Here is a 15,362-nt window from a genome sequence, read left to right as displayed (position 1 = left end):
ACGGCACTTTAAGCGGGAGTCGTCAAGGATCTTAAAGGATCAACATCAAGCAATGTGAGAAAAATGAGATCTACTTACCTGGGCCTTCCTCCAGCCCCAAGAAGCCTATGAGCTCCTCGCCGCAGCTCCGCTTCAGGACGGTCTCCTGGGGTCCCCTCCATAGCCGCCGGCGAGGTCGGCAGCCTCTGCGCATGCATGCAGCCGCTCACGTGGCCGGGAGCTTTGTGTGCAGGCACAATACTTCTGCTCGGCACGGACTGGCGCATGTGCAGAGGCCGCCAACCTCACCGAGTTGGCAGCCGCTATGGATGGGACCCTGGAGCGAATCCGCAACGAGGGACACAGCCTTCCAGGGGCTGGAGGAAGCCCCATGTAAGTAGATCTCATTTTTCTTACATTGCCTGATGTTCCCTTTAGGGCCCTTTTACCCTGGGACGTTGCGTTGCGTAAATTTTAAGTGTCTTGACGCTTGCCTAGTGCAAGTCAATGGGGTCATTCATATTTCCCACGCTGCAGTGCGTTCTGCCGGAAGTCCTTGATCTGACAACTGTCCAGAACTACGTTACCACGAGGCTTCTGCGGCGATCTGCGTCGGCCCGGAAGTCATGTTAGTCTATGGCGATGGGCGGGTTTTCAAACACTTTCTGATGCGGCAGGGCTCATGCAAGGAAGCATATTTTTGCAATACACTTCTGTGCACTTCTGCATACCCCGAATCAGTATGTATATAATTGTCTGTGGCCTAGTGCACACCGGAGCGTTTCCGCTGCGGTTTGCGATCTGCTTGCGGGTGCGGATCCGCTAGGGTAATGTATTTCAATGGGCTGGTGCACACCAGAGCGGGAGGCGTTTTGCAGAACCGCATACTCCCGGGCTGCTGCAGATTTTGGATTGCGGATGCGTTTCTGCCTCAATGTTAAGTATAGGAAAAACGCAAACCGCTCTGAAAAACGGCACTTCAGAGCGGTTTGCCAGGCGTTTTTTGTTACAGTAGCTGTTCAGTAACAGCTTTACTGTAACAATACATGAAATCTACTATACCAAAACCGCTACACAAAACCGCAAAACGCTAGCTGAATTGCTGCAGAAAAATAAGAAAAAGCGTTTCAAAATCTGCTAGCATTTTGCGGATCTGCTAGCGGTTTTTGGTGTGCACTAGGCCTGTATCATTATGTATTCCTTGTTTGTTTCCCTAATTTGTACAGCACCACATAATATGTTGGGGCTTTATAAATTAATAATCAGAATCATTTTTATTTTGCCAAGAAGAACTGGGTCGTGCCCGGAATTGGGTTTGGGCTTGGCACTCACAGGGCTAAACACAGCAATACAAATAGAGCAATTCCAGCGTAGACAATTTACAATATAGACAATTTACCAAGTTGTACAAATGCGTTTACAGTTGTACAAGTGCAGCAGTGCAATCAAGTTCTATCAAATCCGGCTTGTAGAGGAAGAGTGATCAATGGGGGTGGGGGTGTAAAGGGAGCTCATGGAGTTCAGGGAATTGACAGCTGATGGGAAGAAGCTGTTCCTGTGCCTTGAGGTCCTGGTGGCGATGGACCGAAACCTCCAGCCGGAAGAGAGCCAGCTAGAGAAAGGGAAGCCTAGGATCATTGGCGATCCTCAGTGCTCTGGAGCGCAGTCTGGAGTTGTAGGGGAGGGGTTTCCCAATGATCCATTCTTCTGATCTGATGACCCTCTGTAGTTTGTGTCTGTCGCTGGCAGAGGAGCCGGTGAACCAGACCAGGATGGAGGAGCTGTGGACAGATTTAGTTGTAGCGATGTAGAAACTCGTCAGGAGTTTCTGGGACATACCAAACTTCTTCAGTAAGTGGAGGAAGAATTGCCTTTGCTTGGCTTTCTTTGGGTGGACGTGGTGTTGGCTTTCTAAGTCAGGTCATTTGAGATTGTAGTGCCCAGGAGGTACTATAATGGTACAGGGAGTCCCCAGCTAACGAACAAGATAGGGACTGTAGGTGCGTTCTTGACCTGAATCTGTTCTTAAAGAGACTCTGCAGTCTCATAAAATTCACCTTTTTATTTTAAAAATCTCTTTTACATCACTGCCCTAACTTAAACGTGGCATCCCCGTGGCAGAACAATAAGTAAAACCCCCCTAACTCTCCCCCGCAAAATACACGAGTTTCTTGGTTGTGGATTTTGCTGCCCCGGGAGGCAGAGCTTTCAGCTGCAGCTCTGCCTCCTTGCGTGTCAATCTGCACGTATCTCCGCCTCCCCCGCGCCCCTCTCAGTGAAGGAAGACTGAGAGGGGCGGGGAGAGGCGGCGATCTTCGCTGATAGATGCATGTAGAGGCAGAGCTGCAGCTGAAAGCTCTGCCTCTCATGGAAGCGCTCTCTGCAGTGTGCCCCGGGGAGTTTGGGGGAATTTAGTTAATGTTCAGCCGCAGGGATGCAGCGTTTTAGTTAGGGCAGTGATGTAAAAGATATTTTTAAAATAAAAAGGTGAATTTTATGAGACTTCAGAGTCTCTTTAAGTCGGTACACTGTGCTATCTCTGCCCCCTGTTCCTCCTTTGTGCCCCCCTGTGCCTCCAGTGTCCCCCTCTGTGTCACCTAGGCCCTCTGTACCTGCTTATACAAGTTTAAAAGCCATTTTTTTTAAAATATATTTCCCAAAACTACAAATCCAATTTGAAATGTTTTTTTTTGACTTGTTCCCATGGAAACACAGAATCCCAGCCGTTTGTATCGGCGGGTCGTTCGTAAGTCGGGGACTAGCTGTATACTTTTCCTTGTGCCCTCATCATGAATTGCAGTTTTCTCTTCTAGGCCGACTTGCAACAACTGTTTACAAACTTTGGAGTGAAGAAGATCAGCATTTTCAGTCGAGATACCCACAGGTGAGAGATTTCTGATAGCTTGGTTTGGACAGTGATGTTTATTTGCAGCGTACTATCATCCTCTTCATCTGCCTTGCAGCTTTGCCTTTATGATATTAAGCAGCCAGGAGGACGTCCAGCTGGCAATAAGTACAATCCATGAATCAGACTTCAAGGGCCGCCCAATCAGATGCTACGTCTATACCCCGAGATGTCCGAAGAGTGCCAAGACAAGTGCTGGAGGCCCCCAGCTATCCTGCCCCAAGCTGGTAACATTTTTTGTTTGAGTTGTTTGCAACCAGGACAGTCACTGTATTTATATCAATTGGGAGACCAAAAAATCCTTGAAGGCCCTTTACCACTAGAGCAATTGTGGTTGCTGAATCGCAAAATCGCAAATCGCTAGTGATTTTTAAATCGCTAGGGTTGCTACTTTATCATAGAAATCACGAGAAGTATTTTCCACTATAGTGATTCGATTTGGAAATCGCAATCGCTCTCTGGAGCGATTTTTACAATGATAATGCAATGCAAATCGCAATCGCATAACAGAATTAATGAAAAATCGCAATCGCTGGCGTTTGTGATTGCGATTGCTAGTGGAAAAGGGCCCTGATGGTGCGCTATTACACCAGCCACATAGATACAAGGATATATGCAAAAATAAAGCATTTGAAGACACAATTTTTTTTTTTTTTTTACGTTGAACTTGAATTTTAATGTATCAAAAAAAGTAGATACATCCTTGTATCTATATGGTTGTGTGTAACCAGGCACAGGTTTGTGCAAGGGCTTAAAGGACTTACGAGGCAAATTTCATAAAAAAAAGTTAATTAACTCATTGCAAAAGCAGACCTCAGGGCAGACGAACAGCACCTTGCTTGTCATTATCAGGTGCTTTATGAGCCTAATCCAGTCTTCATTACAGGTGCCGACCCTCTCCAGGGTCGCCTTATGAGAATTGCCGCTTTAAAATTATCTCCTGCGCAGCTCTCATAGCCAGAGCTGCGCAGGATTACAGACCCGCTCGTGTCCGCCCTCTCTCCGTGCGCTCTATTATATGTCATGTGGGCGGCTCCACATGACCACCCACATGACTTACTACACAGTGCCAGCCAGCCGCGCCCCCTCAGCAGAGAATAGAAGCGTTGAGTGAGTGAGGACTTGCTCGCTCAGCGCTTGTATTCTCTGCTGAGGGGGCGCGGCTGGCTGGCACTGTGTAGTAAGTCATGTGGGTGGTCATGTGGAGCCGCCCACATGACGTATAATAGAGCGCACGGAGAGAGGGCGGACACGAGCGGGGCTGTAATCCTGCTCAGCTCCGACTATGAGAGCTGTGCAGGAGATAATTTTTAAAGCGGCGATTCTCATAAGGCGACCTTGGGGAGGGTCAGGACCTGTAATGAAGACTGGATTAGGCTCATAAAGCACCTGATAATGACAAGCAAGGTGCTGTTCGTCTGCCCTGAGGTCTGCTTTTGCAATGAGGTAATTAACTTTTTTTTATGAAATTCGCCTCGTAAGTCCTTTAATGCTGGGAACACACGATACGTTTTTTCCGATCGATTCACCATTTGATTTTCCATTCGATTCTCTTATCTACCGCTCGTTTTTCTTATTTTTTTTCCATTCATTTTTATGAGGAATCGAGCTGTAAAATGATCGAGCGAAATATCGGACATGACAAATTTATTAATCGCATTCAACCAAAAGACAAGGAAAAAACCCCTTCCCCTTTAGAATAATAAAAGAAATAATATGGCGCTGCCGCTAAATAATTAAAGGGACCCCAAACAGTAAAAATAAACAAAATTGGTACTTACCTGGGGCTTTCTCCAGCCCACCGTAGGTCAGGAGGTCACCCGGCGTCCTCCTGGTCCCTCCGCCTCTACGTAATGACCAGGGATGCTGTCACGAGTAGATTCGAGTGGCCTAAGCACACAAACTTGTGGTTCAAATGAACAATAATTAATGCAGATGTGGAGCGGGACATAAGGGGTTATTTACCCATAAGGCTGCGTGCTCCCTGCGCTCCAAATAGGATCCACACGCGTCCTATTCTTTGCGTTACAAGCCTCGCTGCAGGCACTGCGGGCACTTCCTCCTTCAAGCCGGAAGGAGGAAGTACCTGCAGTGAGGCTTGTAATGTGATGAATAGGACGCGTGTGGATCCTTTTTGGAGCGCAGGGAGCACGCAGGCTTATGGGTAAATAACCCCTTATGTCCCGCTCTACACCTGCATTAATTATTGCTCATTTGAATCACAAGTTCAAGTGCTTAGGCCACTCAAATCTACTCGTGACAGCATCCCTGGTCATTACGTAAAGGCAGAGGGACCAGGAGAGGAGCCAGGATGACGCAGGAGGGACCTCCCGACCTACGGTGGGCTGGAGAAGGCCCCAGGTAAGTACCAATTTCATTTATTTTTACTGCTCGGGGTCCCTTTAATTATTCAGCGCCATATTATTTATTTTATTACTCTAAAAGGGAAGGATTTCTTTTTCTTGTTTTTTTAGTTAAATGCGATTACTGTAATAAATTCCGTCATGTCCGATATTTCGCTCGATCATTTTACCGCTCGATTCCTCATAAAAATGAATGGAAAAAAGATAAGAAAAATGAGCGGAAGAGAATCGAACGGAGAACCACGTGGTGAATCGATCAAGAGGAGAATTGCGCGGAAAAAACGTATCGTGTGTTCCCAGCATGCCCTTGCACAAACCTGTGCCTGGTTACACACAACCATATAGATACAAGGATAAATCTACTTCATGTTTTGCACATTTTTTGATAAATTAAAATTCATTAAAAGTTCAACTTTTAATGCTTTATGGAGTGGCTGGATGGTGTAATGGTTGAAGAGAACCCGAGGTGGGTTTGAAGAATATTATCTGCATACAGAGGCTGGATCTGCCTATACAGCCCAGCCTCTGTTGCTATCCCAAACCCCCCTAAGGTCCCCCTGCACTCTGCAATCCCTCATAAATCTCACAGCCACGCTGCTGACAAACAGCTTGTCAGAGCTGGCTGTGTTTATCTCTATAGTGTCAGTCTGCTGCTCTCCCCGTCTCCTGCAGAACTCCAGTCCCCGCCTGCATCCCTTCCCTCCCTGCTGATTGGAGGGAAGGGACGGGGGCAGGGACCGGAGCTATGCAGGAGGCGGGGGAGCAGCTGAGACTGACACTACAGATGTAAACACAGCCTCACAGCACGGCTGTGATTTATGAGGGATTGCAGAGTGCAGGGGGACCTTAGTGGGGTTTGGGATAGCAACAGAGGCTGGGCTGTATAGGCAGATCCAGCCTCTGTATGCAGATAACATTCTTTAAACACACCTCGGGTTCTCTTTAACCACCTGGGCGGTATGGACGAGCTCAGCTCGTCCATCACCGCCGGAGGCTGCCGCTCAGGCCCTGCTGGGCCGATTTGCGCCAAATAAAGTGCAGCACACGCAGCCGGCACTTTGCCAGCCGCGTGTGCTGCCCGATCGCCGCCGCTCTGCGGCGATTCGCCGCGAGCATCGGCGAAAGAGGGTCCCCCCAGCCGCCTGAGCCCTGCGCAGCCGGAACAAAAAGTTCCGGCCAGCGCTAAGGGCTGGATCGGAGGCGTCTGACGTCAGGACGTCGGCTGACGTCCATGACGTCACTCCGCTCGTCGCTATGGCGACGGTGTAAGCAAAACAAGGAAGGCCGCTCATTGCGGCCTTCCTTGTTTATTCTGGGCGCCGGAGGCGATCGGAAGAACGCCTCCGGAGCGCCCTCTAGTGGGCTTTCATGCAGCCAACTTTCAGTTGGCTGCATGAAATAGTTTTTTTTTTATTTAAAAAAAACCCTCCCGCAGCCTCCCTGGCGATCTTATCAGAACGCCAGGGTGGTTAAGGGCTCTGCTTCTGACACAGGAGACCTGGGTTCGACTCTCGGCTCTGCCTGTTCAGTAAGCCAGCACCTATTCAGTGACAGCATCCCTGGTAATGACTCACAGTGCGCATGCACATAGCGCTCCCAGCCACAGGAGCATGGTCAGGGACGCGCATTCCTGGGTCAGCGGTTGTGCAGTAGTGCGCGACCTGGTGTAACTTACAGGTGCATTTATGAGGGAACATAGCAGGGAAGGGAACAATAGGGGGAGCAGTGGGCATAAAGACGTCTGCCCATACTTTTATTTGTACATATGACTTTGCCTTGGGTATACTTTAAAGACGAGAGGAGGAAGATGCTAACTATCACTATTGTAGGATTAGATTGTGAGCTCCTCTGAGGACAGTCAGTGACATGGCTATGTACTCTGTAATGTGCTGGAGAAGATGTCAGTGCTATATAAATACATAATAATAATATGGTAGAACATTAGACTATGGCTATGGTAGGATTAGATTGTGAGCTCCTCTGAGGACAGTCAGTCAAATGACTATGTACTCTGTAATGTGCTGCAGATGTCAGTACTGTATAAACACATAATAATTATATGGTAGGACATTAGACTATGACTATGGGAGGGATTAGATTGTGAGCTCCTTTGAGGACAGTCAGAGACATGACTATGTACTCTGTAAAGCCCTGCAGAAGATGTCAGCGCTAAATAATTCCTAGGCTTTTGATTGGACTTTTTGTCTTTTTGTTTCAGGAGTTGCAAAAGTCCCCAGACTTGGATTCACACCCTGAAGAAAATACAGAGGATTCTGATGGTACAAAGACAACATATTTCAAACTTACCTGTTCAGGTTCACATTTATCAGAGTTGTGCAAAATAAGTCCATTTCATATGAATTGTTTTTATCATATTTTGCAAGTCTCTTAACTAATCCAGGTCACCTACACACTTGAACCAAAACACAATGGGCTTGATTCACAAAGCGGTGCTAACTGTTAGCACGCCTGTGAAATCCCCCTTAGCACGTCTAAACAAGCTTTTCGCGCGCAAAACTTTATGTGCGTAAAACTTTACGCGCGTACTGCACAGAGCGCAGGGCGCTCCGCGCGAAGTGCCCATTAAAGCCTATGGGACTTAGCGCGTGTAAAACTTTGCGCGCGTAAAACTTTGCGTGCGCAAAGTTAGCGCGCGATCTGATTGAGAAATCCGGTGCTAACCTACTTAGCACCCTGCTTAGCGCGTCTAAAGACTTTAGACGTGCTAAGTAGGTTAGCACCGCTTTGTGAATCAAGCCCAATATATCTAATAGACTGCTGAAGTCACTCCTGTAAATCATAACATACAGTACCTGCACAGGTGCCAGCCCTATAAAGTACATGGTCGTGTGAAAACCTACACCACAGGGAGTTTTTACTTTTTATACATACGTATTGTAAGAATCTGTGAGGTTCTTGCAATGTAAATCCCTCATTCACGTAAAGAGAGTCTGAAGCCTAACTAAAAATAAAAAACAGATACTTACCTGGTCCTAATGAGCCTTCCCGGTGTACGCGATCTTCCGCAGGCTCCACCGTTAGCAATCCATGAACAATTTGGCCGTGGCTGCTATCTTCCGGGTTGAGGAGACTTCGGCAGCCTTCGGCGGCACTTGGGCTTCCGAAGACGGGCCGCTCTGTACTGTGCACGTGTGAGCGCCTTCTCTCGAGCACTCCCTTGAAAATCAACAGGTGAATATTGATTGGCTTCTTTAGGCTCCACCCACTTTTCTGAATATTAATCCCAGTAACCAACTGTGCAACGTCTGAGAACCCTACCATTAACAGTGAAGAAGGGCTGCAGTTTATATTTTCCCTGGGAAATCTGTTTTTGACTCCATCCAGTTTTTGTAACCTTGACACACAGTCACTCAATGACCAAGTTTGTGAGCTTTCAGGTTCCTGGCATCACAATTGTTTGAATAACAGCAGTTTATCCAGCAAAGAAATCTGATTGGCTGTTTGTGGCTCTGCCCCTTTAGTGAATTTGAACCCCAGTCACTTAATGACCAACTGTAGCAGGTTTGAGGCCTCTGCCATTAACAGTGTAAGCGTGGCAGCAGTTTTAATATTCCCCTTTAAAATCAATAGGTGAATTTTGATTGGCTGTCGTAGGTTCCACCTACTTTTCTGAATAAAATACCAGTCACCCAGTGACCAACTGTGTCAAGTTTGAGGACCCTGCCATTAACAGTCTAAAAATAGCTTCAGTTTATATTTTCCCATGAAAAAAGTTAGTTGTTTTTGACTGTTTCTAATCTTGACATACAGTCACTCAATTACCAAGTTTATGAGCTTTGGTGTCCTTGGCATCAATAAGTTGCATTTTTCCATTAAAATTAAACATAGCTGATTGGCTTTTTGTAGCCCCTTTTCAGAATTTAAACCCCAGTCTCCCAGTGACTGACTGTACCAGATATGAAGCATCTGCCATTAAGAGTGTATGAATGGCAGCAATGTAAATATTCCCCTTGAAAATCAATAGGTGAATTTTGATTGGCTGATGTAGGCTCCACCCACTTTCTAAATATTAATCCCAGTGGCCAACTGTTTCAAGTTTGGGAACCCAGCCATTAACAGTGTAAGAATGGTTGCAGTTTATATTTTCCCATGTAAAAATTTGTAGTTGTTGGCGCCACCCACTTTTTGACATACAGTCACTCAATTACCAAGTTTATGAGCTTTGGGGTCCTTGGTATCAATAATTTGTATATTCCCATTTAAATTAATCAAATCTGAATTTGAACCCAGGTCACCGAGTGACCAACTGCACCAGGTTTGAGGCATTTGCTATTAACAGTGTAAGAATGGCAGCAATGTAAATATTTCCCTTGAAAATCAACAGGTGAATTTTGATTGGCTGTTGTAGACTCCACCCTCTTTCCTAAATATTAATCCCAGTCTCCCAGTGACCAACTGTGCAAATTTTGAGAACTCTGACATTAACAGTGTAAGAATGGCTGCAGTTTATATTTTCCTAGTGAACTTTATTTTTGGCTCCGCCCACTTTTTGTAACCTTGACGCACAGTGACTCAATGACCAAGTTTGTGAGCTTTCAAGTTCCTGGTATCAAAAATGTGTGAATGGAAGCAGTTTATCCAGCGAAGAAATCTGATTGGCTGTTTGTGGCCCCGCCCCAGTCACCCAATGACCGACTGTAGCAATTTTGAAGCCTCTGCCATTAACAGTGTAAGAATGGCAGCAGTTTAAATATTCCCCTTGAAAAGCGATAGGTGAATTTTGATTGGCTTTTGAAGGCTCCACCCACTTTCCTGAATTTTAATCTCATTCACCCAGTGACCAAGTGTGCCAAGTTTGAGAACCCTGCGATTAACAGTCTAAGAATGGCTGCAGTTTACATTTTCCCATTAAAAATTAATCCTGAATTTTGATTGGCTGTTTTATGCTCCGCCCACTTTTCCTGGATTTGTCACCTCGGTCACCAAGTGACCACCTGTGCCAAGTGTGGGGACTCTGGCTTGATTACTGTGAGAATGGCAGCCTTTTCCATTTTTTCCATTGACATGAATGTGTGAAATCTGATTTGCTGTTTGTAGCTCCGCCCAGGTGTGCAGGGGGGCCGCGAGACCCCCAGAACATATCATCCCAGCTAGTAAGGGATCTGTGTACCAAGTTTCGTTCAAATCAGTCAAGCCGTTTTCGAGTGATCGTGGCACATACACTCATACAAACTGGATTTAAATATAAAACAAAACTATTAGAAATCTAAAAGTCAATTTTAGGAGGAGGATAGATACAATTGTTTTTTTTAATTTTTTTTTATTTTCACCTCGGATGTCCTTTAACTGCTTGAGCATCAATGGCCTACATTGATCTGCTAATGCTGTAATAACTTCCAAAGTGATATGACACAAAGTGCGATCACCTGATTGCTGGTGCCGTGCGATAACTAGTGCCCACCAAAAATAACACATATATTTGATCTTAATTTTATTAACCACTTGCTTACACCCCCCCCCCCCCCCCCCCCCCAGTGACCAGGCTATTTTTTACAATTCAGGCCACTGCAGCTTTAAGGGCTCGCTGCAGGGCTGTACAACTCAGCACACAAGTGATCCCCTCCCCCTTTTCTTCCCATCAACAGAGCTTTCTGTTGGGGGGCTCTGATCGCTCGTGCAGTGTTGTTGTTTTTTATTTATTTATATTTTTTGTAACCACTTCGGAACCGGCCGCCTAACCCCCCTTAAAGGGACACTTAAGTCAAACAAAAAAAAATGAGTTTTACTCACCTAGGGCTTCCAATAACCCCCTGCAGCTGTCCGGTGCCCTCGCCGCCTCCCTACGATCCTCCTGGCCCCACCGGCAGCCACTTCCTGTTTCGGTGACAGGAGCTGACAGGCTGGGGACGCGAGTGATTCTTCGCATTCCCAGACACATTAGCACCATCTATGCTGCTATATGGTATATGATATATGCTATAGCAGCATAGATGGCGCTATTGTGGCCAGGAACGCGAAGAATCACTCGCGTCCCCAGCCTGTCAGCTCCTGTCACCGAAACAGGAAGTGGCTGCCGGCGGGGCCAGGAGGATCGGAGGGAGACGGCAAGGGCACCGGACAGCTGCAGGGGGCTATTGGAAGCCCTAGGTGAGTAAAACTCATTTTTTTTTGTTTGACTTAAGTGTCCCTTTAAGGACCAGGGCATTTTTGTGGAGGTCGGGCGGCCGGATCTCGTCTGTGGCTGGCTGGGCTGTCTCCCCCTGTGTGGACAGGTGTCCCCCCTGTGCGCAGCAGCCATCACTCAGCGATGAGCCGCAGTAGCCCCCTTCTTCTCCAGCCGGCATCTCCGCTCCAAATGACGCTCAGGTCGGGTCGCGGCTTGATGACGTCATCAAGCCGGGACCCGGCACTGACTTCAGAGGGGGGCGCCGATCGTCGCTGGAACGACAGGGAGGTGAGTGGATCCTCTTCTCTCCCCCCTGCCGCCGCCGCTGTCAAAGTGGATCACTATGATCCGCCGGCGATCGTAGTGATCACGTGATCAGCAGCCATACGCGATGGCTGCTGATCACTCGGGGGAGATGCCAGCTGTCATATGACAGCTTAATCTCCCCCTCCGGGTGTGCACGATCGCGTCGGGACGGTTCTTTAGCACGGACGTTGAATCAACGTCCGGTCAGAACGGTACCACCACCTGCTGGACGTTGATTCAACGGACCGGGTCCGCAAGTGGTTAAAATAAATTTGCCTATTTTTTTTTTTTTTTATGCAATAAAAACATCAAATCTATTAAGAAATGAAGACCCTCCTCAATCAATGTTTGGTCATTATATCGGTCAAGCATTGATCATGTAAAGCCTTTGTTCCTGAAGATTGACTGGGCTGGAGCACAGGGGGCCATAGGCGGAGTGATACTGCAAACCTGAGACGGGAGGACAAGAGGATTGTTACTTACCTGAGCTTGTTTCCAGCCACCTGCAGTCCTGACAGGTCCCTCTGCATCCTCCAGCCACATTAAAGTACAACCCAGGAGCGCATACGATGTTCAGGGCCATGCACGATCTCGCTGTCCTGTGGCTGGGAGCATCCTGCGCAGTTAGTTAAAGGAAACCCAAATTGAAAAAAAAAAATTCCCATTTACTTACCTGGGGCTTCTTCCAGTTCCCTAAAGTCTTCCTGGTGCCTCGCCATAATCCCGCACTCTGCCATTCCTCTGGTGTCCCCCTCCAATGCTTGATCCGTGGCCATGTACCGCGCTCCTCCTCCAATGCACTCCCGTGGCTGGGAGCACTCTGCCCTTGTGCAGTAAGCAAACATTGCTACCGTGCATGCACAAAATGCTCACAGCCATGGGAGCACAACAGAGGACATGTGGCCAGCTGACTTGTCAGTCGGCCGTATATCGGAAGGGGATAGCTGAGTAACGGCTGAGTACAGATTCACGGCGAGGGAACAGGAGGACTTAAGAGGGCTGGAAGAAGGCCCAGGTAAGTAAATGGGCAATTTTTATTCACTTAAGGCGGATCCGAGATGAAAAACTAACGAGCTGTCAGACTACAACTGCACTGACGCCTAAGGAGCTGTCAGACTACAACTGCACTGACACCTAATGAGCTGGCAGACTACAACTGCACTGACACCTAATGAGCTGGCAGACTTCAACTGCACTGACACCTAAGGAGCTGACAGACTACAACTGCACTGACACCTAAGGAGCTGGCAGACTACAACTGCACTGACACCTAAGGAGCTGGCAGACTACAACTGCACTGACACCTAATGAGCTGGCAGACTACAACTGCACTGACACCTAATGAGCTGGCAGACTACAACTGCACTGACACCTAAGGAGCTAGCAGACTACAACTGCACTGACACCTAAGGAGCTAGCAGACTACAACTGCACTGACACCTAAGGAGCTAGCAGACTACAACTGCACTGACACCTATGGAGCTGACAGACTACAACTGCACTGACACCTAAGGAGCTAGCAGACTACAACTGCACTGACACCTAAGGAGCTGGCAGACTACAACTGCACTGACACCTAATGAGCTGGCAGACTACAACTGCACTGACACCTAATGAGCTGGCAGACTACAACTGCACTGACACCTAAGGACCTGGCAGACTACAACTGCACTGACACCTAATGAGCTGGCAGACTTCAACTGCACTGACACCTAAGGAGCTAGCAGACTACAACTCGACTGACACCCAAGGAGCTAGCAGACTACAACTGCACTGACACCTAAGGAGCTAGCAGACTACAACTGCACTGACACCTAAGGAGCTGGCAGACTACAACTTCACTGACACCTAAGGAGCTAGCAGACTACAACTGCACTGACACCTAATGAGCTGGCAGACTACAACTGCACTGACACCTAAGGAGCTAGCAGACTACAACTGCACTGACACCTAAGGAGCTGGCAGACTATAACTGCACTGACACCTAAGGAGCTGACAGACTACAACTGCACTGACACCTAAGGAGCTGGCAGACTACAACTGCACTGACACCTAAGGAGCTGGCAGACTACAACTGCACTGACACCTAAGGAGCTGACAGACTACAACTGCACTGACACCTAAGGAGCTGGCAGACTACAACTGCACTGACACCTAAGGAGCTGGCAGACTACAACTGCACTGACGCCTAAGGAGCTGGCAGACTACAACTGCACTGACACCTAAGGAGCTGGCAGACTACATCTGCACTGACACCTAAGGAGCCGGCAGACTACAACTGCACTGACACCTAAGGAGCTGGCAGACTACAGGACGCTTGAAGAAGCAGATTGGGTGGGCACTGTGAAACTAGTTAAAGAGGAACTGTAGTGAAAATAAAGTAACTAATAAAATTGCTTTTTTTCCACTAATCGTTTATAAATGACTAGCCGTCCCGCGTCGTAGCATACGCCGCATCTTCTATCTATCTAATAGAGTACGTGCCTCAACCTTGAAGCAAGAAGAAAAAAGGTGGGTACACACATCAGATAAAAGTCTTTGGAAAAATGAAAGATCACAGACCAATTTTACCCCCTTCCATGTAGTATCAGAGCCATACCTACACAGTCTATTCTATTGAGCTGCACTCCCCATTAGATAGAAATATATGCAAGATGCTTCACACAAAGTTGCTGTACACATTCAAAAGATCATTATCTGCAAAAGATCCGTTCCTGCAAAAGATCAGTACCTACAAAATACATTCATAGTCTATATTTCCATGCGGATTATTGTGGACATTTTTCCGCATAAGGGCATAAGCATCCGCATACAATGAATTTTCGATGCTGGTCGAAAACACAAATATTTCTGAAGATTTTCGTGAAAATTCGCCAAAAAACAAAAACAGGATTTTCGATGCGAAAATGACTTAGGCGAAAATTCGCAAGCAACACTGCTACATGCTACATTAGCACTATCCAGGAGCGCCACAGGGAGGATTCCCAATCAGGGATGCTCAAATTCGGCTTCGGGAGATATCCGGATTTTTGCTATCCGGATATCTCCCAGTAATGCTGTGCGGGCTGGGCGGGGGGGTCAAGCTTACCTCTCTGACGTCTTCTTCGGTCGTCCCTCAGCGCCTCCCACGATGCGGTCCAAGAGGCCGTCACCTGATTACAAACACTCCCTCCTTCCAGATTGAAGGAGGAAGTGTTTGTAATCACGTGACGCGCATGGAGCGCATCGTAGGAGGCGCCGAGGGACGACCGAAGAAGACGTCAGAGAGGTAAGCTTGATCCCCCCGCCCAGCATTACTGGGAGATATCCGGATAGCAAAAATCTGGATATCTCCCGAAGCCGAATTTGAGCATCCCTATTCCCAATGCCCCCTTTTTATACAACCGGAGGGACCGCGGGAACCACAGCGGCACCCCGGAGGGGGAGGCTAGGTGCCGCAGGCGACCCCCCCCCCCCAAGCGTGGCCAGCGCCAGGGAGAGCCGTCTGCACCCACCTCCCAATATTAAAAACAGGCACTTACCTTAACGTCCATTGCGTTCTGCTACATGCGCATTCATTTTCTCATGGAAAGCATTTTGTGCAGTTTGTATCCTTTGGAGGCAGGTGGTGGATGGCTTGCTCCGGTGGTGTGAGCCCTGGAGTGAGTTGTCTGCACCTGTCCTCCCCCCCCCTCTGGAGTGC

General features: G+C 47.8%; 1 protein-coding gene across 2 annotated transcripts in view; it reads left to right on the top strand.

Annotated features, from left to right (window-relative positions):
- Positions 1 to 15,362, top strand: part of TDRD10 (tudor domain containing 10) — a 109,506-nt gene that overhangs the window by 35,987 nt on the left and 58,157 nt on the right. For both annotated transcript variants that reach the window (XM_068252324.1, XM_068252322.1), the window contains exons 8-10: positions 2,793 to 2,863; positions 2,943 to 3,111; positions 7,466 to 7,526. In XM_068252324.1, the coding sequence (XP_068108425.1) occupies positions 2,793 to 2,863; positions 2,943 to 3,111; positions 7,466 to 7,526 (301 nt within the window). The remainder of the gene's footprint in view (positions 1 to 2,792; positions 2,864 to 2,942; positions 3,112 to 7,465; positions 7,527 to 15,362) is intronic.

This window comes from Hyperolius riggenbachi, chromosome 9 (assembly GCF_040937935.1).
Source record: "Hyperolius riggenbachi isolate aHypRig1 chromosome 9, aHypRig1.pri, whole genome shotgun sequence".
NCBI classification, from domain to species: Eukaryota; Metazoa; Chordata; class Amphibia; order Anura; family Hyperoliidae; genus Hyperolius; species Hyperolius riggenbachi.
This window is presented reverse-complemented; position numbering and strand designations above follow the sequence as displayed.